The sequence below is a fragment of the Astatotilapia calliptera genome, chromosome 1 (genome assembly GCF_900246225.1).
Source record: "Astatotilapia calliptera chromosome 1, fAstCal1.2, whole genome shotgun sequence".
Classification (NCBI taxonomy): Eukaryota; Metazoa; Chordata; class Actinopteri; order Cichliformes; family Cichlidae; genus Astatotilapia; species Astatotilapia calliptera.
Window position 1 is genome coordinate 11,457,910 of NC_039302.1, and position 14,287 is coordinate 11,472,196.

Genomic DNA, 14,287 nt, shown 5'->3' on the forward strand with positions numbered 1-14,287 from the left:
GTCTGGTTGCATCCACAGCCCGCTGCTTTCACACTGTGACATGTGAAATATGAGTGCGCTGCAGACCGACAGCTTTCAGGATGGCATCTGATTTTTGGATGAACCATTTGAACTATTAAGTGCAAAACGAATGAAGTTTATCTCCTGCACTCATTTTTTTTTCGCAAGAACTTTAGAATCCAAGTATTTCATTTTGTTATACCACTTCAAACCACCTGCTGGTTCCTTCATGAAACAAGCCTAAATCTAATTAGCGGCCAAAGGACAGCGGTCATAAAACGAGCCTGATGTGCGTGTGCACCCTTTGTTTATGTGCTCAAATGCTGTTTTAATAGCGGTTGCTATTGACAAGAAGATCTACAACCATGACGCAGGTTGTGGATGACGCACGGAGTGGGCGGGGTCACCCCCCACTGCTCATGTGCTGCAAAAAAATCATACTCAGCTTTACGGCTTTGCTTCGTCTTCTCTTCAGTTTTATGTGTTATCAATTAATTATCTGATCCTACATAAATATTCTTTACTTTCAGCGCAGTCTCGCGTGTTTTAGATGATTTTTTCCCCACTAAAAGTGGTTGATGATCATAAACGCATCAAATATCCACACAGCAGAATCTTAACCTGTTCTCACGTTTTGCAGCAGTGTGTGTGAAACTATCGCCCTTGCTTCCACGCATTATTAATGGAGAACTTATAAGATATGTAGGTGGACTTCACGTGCACATCAACACTTTTTACAGTGTTTAACTCCTCTTCCTCCCTCCCTCTCTCTCCCCCTCCTCCTCCTAAGTAAAGGCAGAAGGGGGCAGGTCTTGTTGTAGTGGGCTCTTTTACTGCCGTAGCAGGTGATGCTGTAGCTCACACGGGGCTTGGAGAGCCTCCCTGCTTATCTGGTTATAATTACAGAGACCGTGACCTGTTTTCAGCACCGCGGCTCGTCAACAGCTCCAGTGGAGAGACTTGACCAGCCCCAACCCCGCCCGGTACGTCAGGCAGAAGCGGGTTCCTCAGGGCGGCAGTTTCAGCACCATCGGCCGGCCGAAGCGCAGCGGAGCTGTCCACACATTCAGCACTTTTGTTGGGGAGGAGGAAACCGGACAGCAGGGACACCGAGGAGAAATAGACAAGTTATTATCACCATGGCGTCAAAACACGTTGGCCTTTTCGTCCTTTTCCAGCTTCTTGCCCTGAATGTAGTGAGCCAGACATCTGCCTTCCCCACACCTACACCAGCCTCAGCGGACGGTGAGTTGAAACCAATCGTGGAATTCTCTTCTCAGTCTGCGGGCTGGTGGAGCAGTGATTGCTTAGGGGATTTTATAAAATGCCACAAAGTAGTCCACAATGGAAGTCTTTATTTAAGCACATGGTTGTTGAAATGTTAAAAAAAAAAATCCAAAAAAAATCCTACTGAGTTGATATTTCTGTGGGTTTTATACGTTTTAGAGCTCCAGGTTAAATTTAGTTTTAAATCTGTTGATTCATAAATCATAACAGCACAATAATGAGTATATAAATAAATAAAAAGCGGACTCCCTAAAGTTAAGGTCCAGCTCGGCAGTGCCTGACCGGTGGTGTTTCTAAAGGCGCCTGGCTCGAGGCCGCTTGTGGTCTATTTTCGCTGCATTTTAATCTTTTGTTTGATAATCCGATTAAGCTGTGCTTGTGCGGTGGCGAGTTAGGAGAGCAGGGACGCATGAAGGCTACGCATTTATTCAATAAAGTTAGTTTTTTTTAAATGAGACATGTTTAACTATCTTACTGGTTGTACAGTTGTTAGTTATCTATTGGTTTGTATTTTATTTTTTTATTTTTTTCGTGTTGACCCCTGCACTGGGTGACTTTTCACTGTTCTGGGGAGACCTTTAAAAGGTCAAGAAGCCTTTTGTAACACAGTGACCTGTCCTTTGTTTTTCACCTTTTTTTTCTCTTGTTACAGTTTTTTGGCTCTGAGATTAGCCTCATCGACAGCCAGGCTGCTTATTTGTAATATAGGACAAAGGGAGTATAACAAAATCTATGTGGGATTATAATTTAAGAATAGGATGAGCATCACTATAATATTAAATATATCTATTTTCTATACTGTTCATTTGAGCCTCCTGTACAAGTATTTCACAGCATTGATTTTATATTTACATTTCAAATCTGGCTCTGTTTGTCAGTAATAAAGTCTGGACAATCCAGCTGTTTAGTAACTGCATGCATTTTTTTCCTGGCACAGATAAAACTGTGTACAATAGACAGCTGACAGAAGAAAGACCTCTGCAAGAGCAGGTAAGCTCCTTTCTCCTCCAATATCCGGACAAATGAGCTTTATGGCCACTTGGCAAATAACCGGGGTATTAACCCGGCAAACATTATTAATCAGAGCTTATATCCTGAGTGGAAATTATTTTTTGAATTTCCTCAGATCGCAGAGGCGGACAGCGTGAAGGCTGCAGTACAGTCAGCTGGTAAGGGGAAACCTTATTGCCAATCAATTAATGACTTTATTTCCGCCTGCCGAGTGGAATCATGTTGCAGCACTTCCAGTAAAACAGAATTCATCCGTACTGAGAAGAAAAACTGCTGCAGCCACAGTAATGTAAGATGAGTTCATCTTTAGCGCTCACTTTTCTTTACCCCCCTTTTTTGTTTCCTCTGCCCGACAGAGTCAGAGCAGAACCACGATGACTTCACCATGCTCAAGTCGCTGGCTGAAGGCCCGAAATCAAAGGAGACCACCGAGGTGCCTGCCAAGAAGAAGGACGATCAGTACATTCCTGACGAGTCAGATTCCACCAAGAGCCGACGTCTCGCTGAGGACTATGACTCCACCAAGAACGGGATGGACTACGGCAAGTACCAGGGTACACGCTGTCATGATTTCATGCACTGTAACTTTGGCCCCTTTGCTACAGGCAGGCTTCACGCTGCGTGCTTCTGTCCTTTCGCTGGCAGGACACCGGGCAGGCGTTTTAAGGAAGAGCAGGCAGGATAAACACATGAGTGTGTGATGGGGATGAGCAGAGACAAGAGTCAGAGAGAGAACATGTGAATGCATGATTATCCTCTCCCTGACTGCGTTTGTGAACGCTGATGTTCAGCTACAGTGCTGGCTTCTTCTTTAATCTCTTCACAGGAAGCTGTGTGAACACATAGCCTGGCATGGTTGAATATTAGTGCAGTATCTCATCTCTGTCCCATGTAAATAATGCCTGTCACTGCTCTGGCTTTGACTTAAGACGTGATGTAAAATGCATTCATCCCCAGTTGCTGTCATTGCTCTTTTAATATTTGTAAATTTAGCCAAAACACATTTCTCAACATTTATATTTGGGTTTTTTTTTTTTGTTTTTTTTTTTGTCTCACTGGACTTTATCAGATGTGCACACGTTTGGCTGCATGTAATTTTATCATCAGCATATGAGCTGTCTCTGAGGTGAGGTGACTCTGACACAAACCACTGAGCGCCGTCCTTTATTGATTTGTGCATAAAGTCCAACAATGACAAGTGGCTATATTTGGCAAGTGTGGTCTAGATTTCATTTCTCATTTTGCAGCGTGAAGCAAAAATAGGTTCCTGGTGTTTGAAGGCTAAATGCATCAGCGATGATTCAGTCAGGCCAGTGCAGGCACAAGCATCCTGTCGATGCTTATTTTTATTGTCTTTGGACTTTGAGAAGCAGCAGAGGATGTTATGTAAGAGAACAAGCTGTAAAAATTGCACATTTCGTGCTCAGTAATAGAGGCAGAGATATGGTGAATGTGAGGAGAGGGAAAACAACTTTTTACTAGCAAATCTAATAAAAGAGAGACTTGTTTCCGGGTCCAGGTTTGACATTTTATTGTGAAAATGAAAAAAGAAAAACAGAAAAGTTGAATCAAAGTAAAGAAGTGAAGAAAGAAAAGGATCTTTAGTCGATGTAGTGCACACATTAAAGCAGCTAAAAAAGTGTCTCGAGAAAGCTACCAAACGATAACACGAGTGTCCTCTCCTTTCAGACGACCCAGAAAGCTTCCGCCAAATCGACGGCACCCCGCTGACGGCTGATGCCATTGTTCAGAAGATTGCGAATAAGATCTACGAGGAAGACGACAGGGGAGTGTTCGACAGGATCGTCTCCAAACTGCTCAAACTGGGGCTGGTAAGTTGTAAGCTTCCATCATTCAGTTCAGCACAGCACGCCGCATGGCATTTTCTCAGCGGGAGCCCTCTCTCTCTCTCCCTCTCTGTGCGCTCGCTGCTTCCTCATGGGTTAAGATTTAGAGACGTGTGAATTGTTCTGTGTTTGCACCATTTTGGCTGTGAATTGCTTTTTTTTTTGTTTGTTTGTTTGCTTTTTGCCAGTCAATAAAAACTTTTTCAGTCCTCCCTGAGACGGAGAGCTCAGTGATAGTGATCAATACGTGATATATGGAGTTTTATCACCAGTCCACCAGTATCCATCTTACAGTCCATTTCTTACCGCACACAATCATTCTCAGCCTGCCTCTTTCACTTTGCTGTCTTATAGATCACTGAAAATCAGGCAGATACTCTGGAGTACAAGGTGGCAGAGGCTCTCCAGGATCTCATCACCAAAAACGCCAAAAACAACGAGATTGAGGACGTTGACCAAGAAGCTAGAGGTGCTCAGGATGATGAGGATTCTGACACAAATGCGGTAAAACCTCCAAAAAAATGGTGAATGTAATGATAATAAGAATAAGGATGACAACAATAACAAAAAACAACACCCTTTCAGGACACATGGGAGCCACCCAGGAGGCGCTACGAGGAGGATGAGGATGAGGAGGATGATGAGATTGAAGACGAGGTGGACAGAGATGCGGAAGAAGATGGGGACAACGTCTGGGACAGGGATGCTGATGACGGCAATGAGGTGAGCCCTGAAGATGGGCTCCAGGACCTGCAGTACTTCCCAAACTTCTACCGTCTGCTTAAAAGTCTCAACTCAGGTACAAAAACAAATATGTCCACAAAGTCTCTGTGATGCGTTAGACCACACCCAAAAATATCTTTGTTACACTCAATTCCACCCCAAGATAGCAGTTCTTCAGATCGAGAACAGGGTTAGATTGTTAATCTTGGTGATGTTGTTTTAAGAGATCGAGGTGCAGCTTGTTTTGTTCACCATTTTTCCCTTTACAGATCTAGGAAGTGCAGATCAAATACACACACACACACACACACACACACACACACACACAAAACTAATTATTTATAATCCAATCATTATAACCCCTAGAGTCAAACACCATGTGGTCACATAAAGGCCACGGTAGGCAGTTACCATTATTAGACACCGGTTTGCGATTTGTCTTCTGCTCTGCTGTTGCAGAACAAGACACCCAGGAAAGAGAGACGCTGATCACGATCATGAAGACTCTGATTGACTTTGTCAAAATGATGGTGAAGTACGGCACCATCACGCCAGAGGAGGGAGTGTCCTATCTGGGTAAGACATAACGTAATGCTAATGTTGTGTAACGGTTGGAGATTCTCAGCGATTTAATGGGAGGCAAAGGATTGTATAATAGATGGCAGAAGTCCTTGAAGATCCTGCTCTATTTGTGGTAAATAATATTATGTACATGCAGGACATCGTCATAATTCAGTAATGTTGATCTTGACAGATCATTTTTCATCTTGGTAATGGTAATGACAAAGTAGCACAAAGTCAATTTATTGGCTTTTTCCAGCTGCAATTCAAGGTCTTAATGTGGTTGGCATGTTGAGTGCTATAAAAAGTCCCATGGGGCTTCTAATGTGAGCTTGGACAACATCATTATTTCATCAGATCAGCAGCGCAGCACAGACACAGTGATGTTTTACTTTTTCTTCTTTCTTCTCTGTTTTCCTTCTGTTGGATTCAATCAGAGCTCTAATGCAGTTTTAACATTTGTCACGCTGATTGCAAGCTCATGTTTGCATCTCTGCAGTGGCACCTCTGGATCACAGCTATCAGGTCGACTTTTAAAAACAATTCATTGACTTAAGCTTTGTTTAAAGAGCCATATGGTTTCCATTTCTATTCCTTTTTTTTAATCATTTTTCCCAGTTTTTACTGGAAAGAGTTTCACTAAAGAGTTACTGTGTTATTTTATCAGCACACAAACAAACAGCAGAAACAAACTGTGCATTTGGCATTAACAGGTCATGGAAACTAACATGTTTTACCTAATAACTGTTGATCTGTTTGCCTTAAAATCATAATACAATTTTTTGTGTCTGTTAAAACTGTTGGATAAGAGTTGATTTCTAATTTTGACCATAATTTTGATGAAGATCTTCAAAAGCTATTGAGTGGATTTTAGTTTTTTGAAGCCTTTTTTTGTTGCAGTCACTTGAAATCATCGATAAAGCTGCCAAATCTAGATTACTGACCACCAATGTTTGAACTTGTTTTGCTTACATGTGTAGCTAACATGCGGATAAAAGCTGTAGGTTTCCACCCATCCGTTGCATTAACCAGCTGGATGTACATGCGCACATTTCTCTGTCTCCGAGTTACCTGAGCTTTCCCCCTGTGCTCTGTTTGCGTTCAGTCAAGCTAATGTTCGCTATCAGCTGACGCAGTGGAGCGTAAAGCCTGCAGAGACAGATTAGTGTCAAGGGCACCCTGTAAAATCAGACTGCTTGCTTTCTTTTTTTTAATGGACGTCCATCACATCACTGGCCAGTGGAAAAGTCAGGCACGTTTAAGGGACAGCTGTCATCTCTGTTTGACATTCAGTCATAGAAAGAGACAACGGAAATAAAATCTTCTTTCATGCATACTTAGGACCGAGTTCGACTTTAACATCAGGTTCTATTCTTCAAGCTTCTAGAATTCTAACATATGTCTTTTTGTTGCTTGTTCTCTCAAAGCTTAAAGATATTTAAAACACAGTCCTTAGATCCTTAGGTCTGGGAGGGCTAACCTGCCGTATGTCGGTTATAAAAAGATGAATCAATTCTCCTTTGAGTGACCCCTGACAGCAGCTGGCCAGTGTTGTTTCTTACACAGAGGAAATGACCACTGCTGATGTCACTTACAAAAGCAAACAGCCATATACCACGAGAGCGGATGTGAGTTTCCTAGGCAACCCCTCTGGCTTTATAGCATAGGTTGCAATAAGATAATGGAAAAACAATACGTAAATGCCCCCCTCCCCCCCATGCCCATCTGCCTGTGGCGCTCCAGTGAGTCACACAGGTACACGAGTGAATACACACATCTGTCAATCTGCCAGCGGATGATGCAGGACTTGAGCTAGAAAGTAAGACGTGGGGGAGAGAGTGGGCGAGTAAGAAATGTTGTGTGCGTGTGCGTGCGAGCACAGAGGAGAGAGTAAAATAATGGGCTTCCACTGTGGCACAGGTGGGAGGAGGTGGAGTGAATACACAGAAAGTGCAGAGCAGAGTGAGATGGTTGAATAATAAAAAAGAAAAATGGAGGAAGGAGGCCGGAGCGAGCAAAGATGAAAGAGGAAATTGCAAAGCTCTACGATGTTCGGTGACAGCAAACAAACTGAACCTTTCTGTTTGTCTTACATCTTTTGCTCCTCCGCTCTCATATGTGGTCATATTTTATTCACCAAACTCTACCAATCCATAATTTTATTTTATTTTATTCCAGTATATATGACCTCTTTCAGACAGTGAGGTGCACTTTGGGAGTTTGAGTAAACATTTATTAACCAGAATAATACAACTCTGTGGGGAACTTAATTACGCTATGAGGGAACCATATCTGCAGACTTGTAATTATATCAGCTGTGTCTTCATAGAAAATAATCTTCACAGAATACATAAAAAAACACTTAAGAGTCCTTCTACCTGCTCATAAATGCACTGTAGGGATTAAATGCGTAAATAAATCTTTTAAATGCTAAATGAGGGGACTGTGAGGTACATCTGAGAACATCTGCTTCCTTTATTTTTGAACATGAGGTTCACCCCTTTGTTAATCCAGATAGGACTGGATGTCTCATTAAGCTGCATTACCTGGTTGTCTCATTCCATGTTTTCTAACACCTAAGTGAGACCATCATGACCATATATGCATACCTGGTCTATCCCCCCCAAATAAATGCAGCCTTTTTTTTTAGTCTTTGTGAGTGATTAAAAGAGAGAATAAATAGATTTAGCTCACTGTTAACTGCTTTGTACATAAATGATTTCTGTGAGGGCTCTTCTCATACTGCATGCATAAATAAATCTGTGGAAATAATAGTGGAAAGCACAAGATTATGTTTATCCCTTTGTTGTACTCCTGAGACTTCTTTTCAGTAATTAGATGACACTCGATTTAAATGATAATCAGGCTCTGAGTCACACAGGAACAGTGCGGGTCACTCAAGCACTTAAGAGGCTTTCATTCACTGTGGAGCAGCAGCGTGACGCTGATGAAATCTAATATGAAATCTAAATTGTTTGTTGTGTTTCATACACCTGCAGAGAACCTGGACGCTATGATAGCCATGCAGACCAAGAACAAGCGGGGCAAACCTCTCCTGCCACCTGAGTTTACTGGACCAAACGGTAAACAGCTGCACAGACTATCCTCCAGACATGCCAGACATTAATGAAACTATCATTAACATATATTATTAACACATTAATAGTTTCAGTTCAGTTATTTTACTTTTTTTCCATCAGGAATGCCCTTCTGCTTAAGCTAACCGGCTAAAGGCAGGAATGCACTTCTGGCCATTAGCCAGTTAGCTTAGCTTAACACTAAAAACTGTCTACACTAGAAGATTAAATCCACCTAGCAACACCCCAAAGCTCACCAGTGAGAACACTGCATCATGCTTAACATTTTCTAAATGTGGACCTGAAAACAGTAATTTAGATGGTTACATGCTACTTCTTGTGTGCTATTGAGCAACGTCACTCATCTAGACATACAGCCTGCAGGACAATCCACCATTAAAATGTATTAATGTTTTACAATATCAAATCAGATTTTTTTAAAGACTAAACAAAGTATACAATGTAAGTAATTTAACTAAACAATGAAGTTGTTCACCTGTAGCTTTAAGCATCGCTGTCAGCAACAGACCAGGATTTTTTTAAGGATTCCTGTCCTGTTTCTTTGCTGTAGGGAAAAACCTGGATGAGGATGACAACACCAAAGCTGAAGCTGCCAAGATGCAGAAGGAATATGAGAACCTGAAAGATTCGACCAAGGAAGAGCAGCCATCAGCTGAGACCAGTCAGTCCACTACCTAATCATCTTTTTTTCTGTGATTTAAAAAGAAAAATCTAAAATAATTTGATGCTATCTAACAGTTTTGCCCTCGCAAAGCAATAAGCTACGCTCCTGTAATTCTTTTCTTGCATTATTTTTTTAGGGTTTGTTTAGTGCCAAACATCTCAAATAAATACATGAGTCACAAATATTGCAAATCCCACAAGATTAGCTCTTTGAAGCAAATCATCCTTTCCTACCTGACTATTAGGCTGACTACAATTTCAGACATTTTGTTTTTCAGCAGAGCTGCCACTGAAATATACAGCGCTGTGTATTCGAGTCCCTGAACTAGGCCAGTCCAATAGCACTCAAAGGAAAGCTTGTCACAGCTGCCATTATTCTGTGTCCCTGTCTGCTGTGCTGTACCCACTCATCAATCTAATCCACGCATGTACGCACACACAAACAGGAGTGCATAAAGAGGAAAAACAAATGAATCACAGAGCAGGATTACCACCATGACATTTCAGCAGGAAATGAAGGAAATATGAAGTGCTGCCTACTAAACTCTGGTTTATCTGCATGTTAAAAGGCTGAGTTGCATAATATGATATTTACGGAACAAATTGGGTTAAAATCCAAATTTGATGTGTGATTCATCAAATCATTGCAAGTTTGCTGAAATATATAACTGTAACTGAGCTTTCTGTGTCAGAAAGTGAAACTATACATGTCTTTGATTGCAAGCGGTGAATGTTACAGGGAATAAAACATGATCATTATCTCGATTCAAACCAACACTTGAGGCCTGCTTTCAACACTCGCTAAGGTCTGGGTTTTGACTCCAAGGGGAAAGATTACAACTGTCATTCAGTCCCGGGTTACGTGACTCTGGAATAGCCATTTATCAGGCCCAGCTCTGATAAGCTCTGAAAGAACACATCACACTTGGGTGGACATGCTAATTTCAGAACCCTTTTCCAGTGCAGTGCAGTAATGGATGTTGAAGTTTCTGCAGCTGTTTGTCACATTGACCCAAAGATCAACCAGTTGAGTTTAGAAAAGAAGGAAAAGTAACCACTGCATCATTGTCACTAGTGCGGCTTTATACTATTTCCAAAACTTGTTTTCCTGCTGGTTTGTTCATGATGAATGAGGAAAACAATGGTTGTGTCACACACACCTTTGATTTGTTTGCTTATCCTTCCTGTCTTTAGAATAGTAAAAACCATCACTTCAAAACAAATTAGCAATACTGGGGTTAGTAATCTAACCAAGCCCACACCTAAACCTGTGTGAAAAGGGGCTGACTTGTCTTATGATGACAGAGTATAGCAAATGATACTTAAAGGTCCAACAACCAGATTGTTCAGCTTTTTCATTCTGAGATTTCCTCTGGTCTTCCTGTCCTGATTTGTTTTCCTAACTTCTTTAGCGACTTTCTCCGATAACTAGATGAAAACACACTCACTGGTGTGGGACACGGTGCTGTAGATTTTGCGGGGAAGTGCATCTGAATAACCCAAGTTATACAGCGCAAGAGGAGGCGTTCAGGGTGTGTGTGGGCATGAAAGAGAAGAAGCTTTATTCAGTAAGAACCAGTAAACTGTCAAAAGGATTTTGATTTTGGGGGGGAAACAGGCACCATTTCTACCATTTTTTTAAAGTGGGCATCTGATTTCAACAGCAGTGCTTTATTGTGCTGCCAAGTTATTAAAGGAAAAATCTTGTGTTGTCAAAATCTGTGTTTCCATGGCTTCTGAAAGAAAAAAGTAAAAATAAACAAAGTGCGCTTTTTGCTTTTGAAGAGTTTTGAGCTATAAATAATTGACATGCCAAAGACAGCACAGACTGATTCTTTGGTGAAAACAAAGCTTACCTGAGCTGAAATTTTTTGCATTTTATAATATCTCAACGAGCCGGTTCGTCGCCTGCCTTTCTCTTCATTTTCCCCTTTCCTCTAACTCCAGATCGGCCTGGCAAATCCGAGACTTATCTGGAGGCCATCAGGAAGAACATCGAGTGGCTGAAGAAACACAACAAAGAAGAGGGCAAAGATGGTGAGACGTGTCCTCACGTTCGACAATAGATGAGAAAAACTGGATACAGACCTCGTTCTCGTGTGTCTGCTTTTTGTGCAAAAGACACAAACATTTCCACGCTGAGTCCTGAACGGCTTTGCTGAGCACTACGAGCCAGAACTAGAAGCTGTCCTCTCCTTACTGAACAGCTGTAGATCACAGGTCTGAGGCGACGCGGCAAAGAAGAGGAAAAATTGAAGCCTCTTTTGTTCGCCTTGATTTGCATTTTCAAAGAGAGTGGGATACTAACATAGACGCTCCACTCCAGACCTCATGAATATGGATAACTGTAAATGAGTTGTCCTAATTGCTGTGATACAGCTGGCTTGTTCAGAGACAAAGGTCAGTTCATTTAGTCCCTCCTACCTGTTCCTCATCATTGATGGCATCTTTGAAGAAGAAATATATTTAATGATACTTACCCTGCTCCACAACACTAAAATATCAGGCATCAGCATCTGTCTCGGGATTTTTGTGTAATGTTTGTATATTTTCAAATGTATTTCTTTCCCGGAACAATCGGTTTCCATAAAGAAAGTCTGCAGATCTGTGGAAACTGTGGAAGTTTCACACACTACGGTGCACTCGTCTAACAATAGGAACCTGCTGTTGGGCTCTCCACAGAGTAAAATCGATGCCCAGTGGTGCTTAATTAAGCAGAGCAGAATGAAATGTTAATGAGTTCTCACTATTGAGGCCATCCACCCAATGGCGATCATCTCAGTAGGAAATCCCAGACAAAAACAGCGAAAAAAGAAAATAAGTAAACAGTTCCAGCTAAGTGAGATTTATATCTGTTGTGCTGGCAGGCTTGATCTAATCTGAGCTGATCAATAGTGAACCAGACAAACACAGGAATTAAAGAAAAGAAAAAACAAAGTGTGACCCAGATTCTCGTGTGGATCTTAAACACGGAAGGGAAAGAGAAGAAAAGCAAGAGACTGACAGTGAGCTTAAAGCACTGAATAGCAGAGCGGAGCAAAGCAGCAGGGAAGTTTTGTCTGGAGCTCATCTCTGACCTTGCTCTATATAGGACACCTCATTAGCATTCAAGTGCGTGGAGGAGTTGTCTGGGACAACAGAGGGCCTCCCTGCCTGCCTGTCAGTGATCTGGACAGGGGACAGACTGATACTGGTGTAAGAAAGGACAAGTTCAGGCTGAACACACAGAGGGTCAAAATGTGCCCGAGAATCACCCAATTTTCCCATACCGAGACACTCAGTAACTAAAACGACACACCGCCAGGCCCTATTTATCTAGCACAGCTTGTACCACTTTAAAACGCTCTCTAAAGTTCTCGTCTTCCTCGTCCTCTCTTCTTTCAGAGTGTTAGACAAAAAAACACCCTCATAGAAACAGAGAGTGTAAGATGGGCCATTTATTGTGCTCACTCTGCCAGAAGTACCCATTACAACAATCTCAGCAGACTCTGTGTGTGTTTACGCCTACGCACCACAGAGATTAGCCAGAAGAGCAGATGGACGTAGAGGCCGCATCCTGGTTTGGGCTCTTGGCTCCTCAGTGCCAAGATTGAGAGAAGTAGTGCTGTCTCTAATTACATCCTGCTAATCCTTCACGCACATCATGTCCGTCAAATCAACTGTATCTTCGAGCAGTTTAATAATTTGCTTCTGTTAGAAATGTTGTTAGGAAGATGCTCGGGAGTGACTGTGGGACTTGTTGGCTGTCCTCTAGCCTCCTGCAGCCACTTTACTCAGAGTCTGTTAGCACAGAGAGGGGTGCTGGTGTTGCGGCAGCTGTTTGCCTGCACTCATTTGTTACCATGATGGATAATACAGAGTTACGCTGTGTTCAACTCTAAATATAGCCACAGCCATATGGTGCCGTTTCAAATGACAATTAGTTGTCTAGAGCATGGTGGAAAACAATGTCACAAAGTCTTTTAGTTAGCAGTTATTTAACTGGCAAGTGTGTTTCGCTCTGAGATCTTTTGACCTCATTTCATTTCGTGCATTTCGGCCTAAGACAAAAATGACCTTAATCCTCCTTGAACCCTGTTTGGGTGTGCCATCTTAAAAAGACAGCACTTCTAGAATGTCTGATCTTTCCTTTAACCTCACGATCTTCTCCTGTTTTCCTCATCTTTCCAGATTATGACCTGTCCAAGCTGAAGGATTTCATGGACCAGCAGGTTGATTCATACATCGAGAAGGGCATCATCGCCAAAGACGAAGGAGACACCATCAAGAGGATCTACAGCAGTCTGTAACACTATTGTCCATCCTGTAACCAGCCCGGCCTAAAAAACACACACACACCAGGGCTCAATCTGATACGAATAATGCTCAAAAAAGCCCAGATTACAACTTATTATTACCGAAGGCATGGTAACGTATAAATGTTGTATTCAAACCTACCTGCTTAGGGGAACTCCCGGAGATTCCTATATGTATTACGAAATGGGAATTCATAATACTGTCAACACAATAAAAAAAAAAAAATAATTAAATTATTCCTTCCAGCTACTGAACTGATTATATTTGCACGCCAAGATCAGAGTAATAATCACTAGAGCGAAGAGGAAAGTCACACTTGTCAGATTTTAGTGCTAGCTTTTACTCCAACATGACTCCAATGGGACATGAATGTTTTGGGTATAATGCCGTAGTTTTGTCATAACTGTTTTCCATACAATTTTACAGCAAAACATGCATATATCAAGTTATTCTCATTGTATTTAACCTGTGTTAGCCTACATTTATTTTTCCCCCTCCAGTGTATGTGTAAGCTCCTAATGTACTCTCGCTTTTTACTTTACCAAAAATATATTTGTTGTGTATGTCAGTGCCCTATGTACGCCTGTTCTGTTGTAATCCCTCCAGAGCCCAATAGGGGGCGGTGTCTGACTCAATCAGTTCTCTCTGCATGTCTTTTGAGTTCAACATTTCTATCTCTGTAGAGGAAAAACAGATGAAGTATTTTTAAATGTAAATATTTGTGATTTTTTCCTAAAGTTGTAAAAGCAATTAAAACATTGCCTTTTCTTTACTCGACTGTGCTCGACTGTGATGAAGAAG

At 41.7% G+C, this 14,287-nt stretch overlaps 1 protein-coding gene across 2 annotated transcripts; it reads left to right on the forward strand.

Moving 5' to 3' along the window:
• The first annotated feature begins 810 nt into the window (after positions 1 to 810).
• scg3 (secretogranin III) lies at positions 811 to 14,258 on the forward strand. Of its 2 annotated transcripts, none has more exons than XM_026163712.1 (12): positions 811 to 1,245; positions 2,225 to 2,277; positions 2,414 to 2,456; positions 2,655 to 2,852; positions 3,988 to 4,130; positions 4,500 to 4,649; positions 4,731 to 4,944; positions 5,328 to 5,444; positions 8,429 to 8,512; positions 9,078 to 9,188; positions 11,138 to 11,227; positions 13,361 to 14,258. In XM_026163712.1, the coding sequence occupies exons 1-12, from the start codon at positions 1,140 to 1,142 to the stop codon at positions 13,477 to 13,479; spliced, it is 1,428 nt and encodes a 475-aa protein (XP_026019497.1). In that variant the 5' UTR covers positions 811 to 1,139; the 3' UTR covers positions 13,480 to 14,258. The 2 variants fall into 2 exon arrangements, with proteins under 2 accessions (XP_026019497.1, XP_026019500.1); XM_026163715.1 differs by having other exon boundaries at positions 2,655 to 2,840.
• The last annotated feature ends 29 nt before the right edge of the window (positions 14,259 to 14,287 follow it).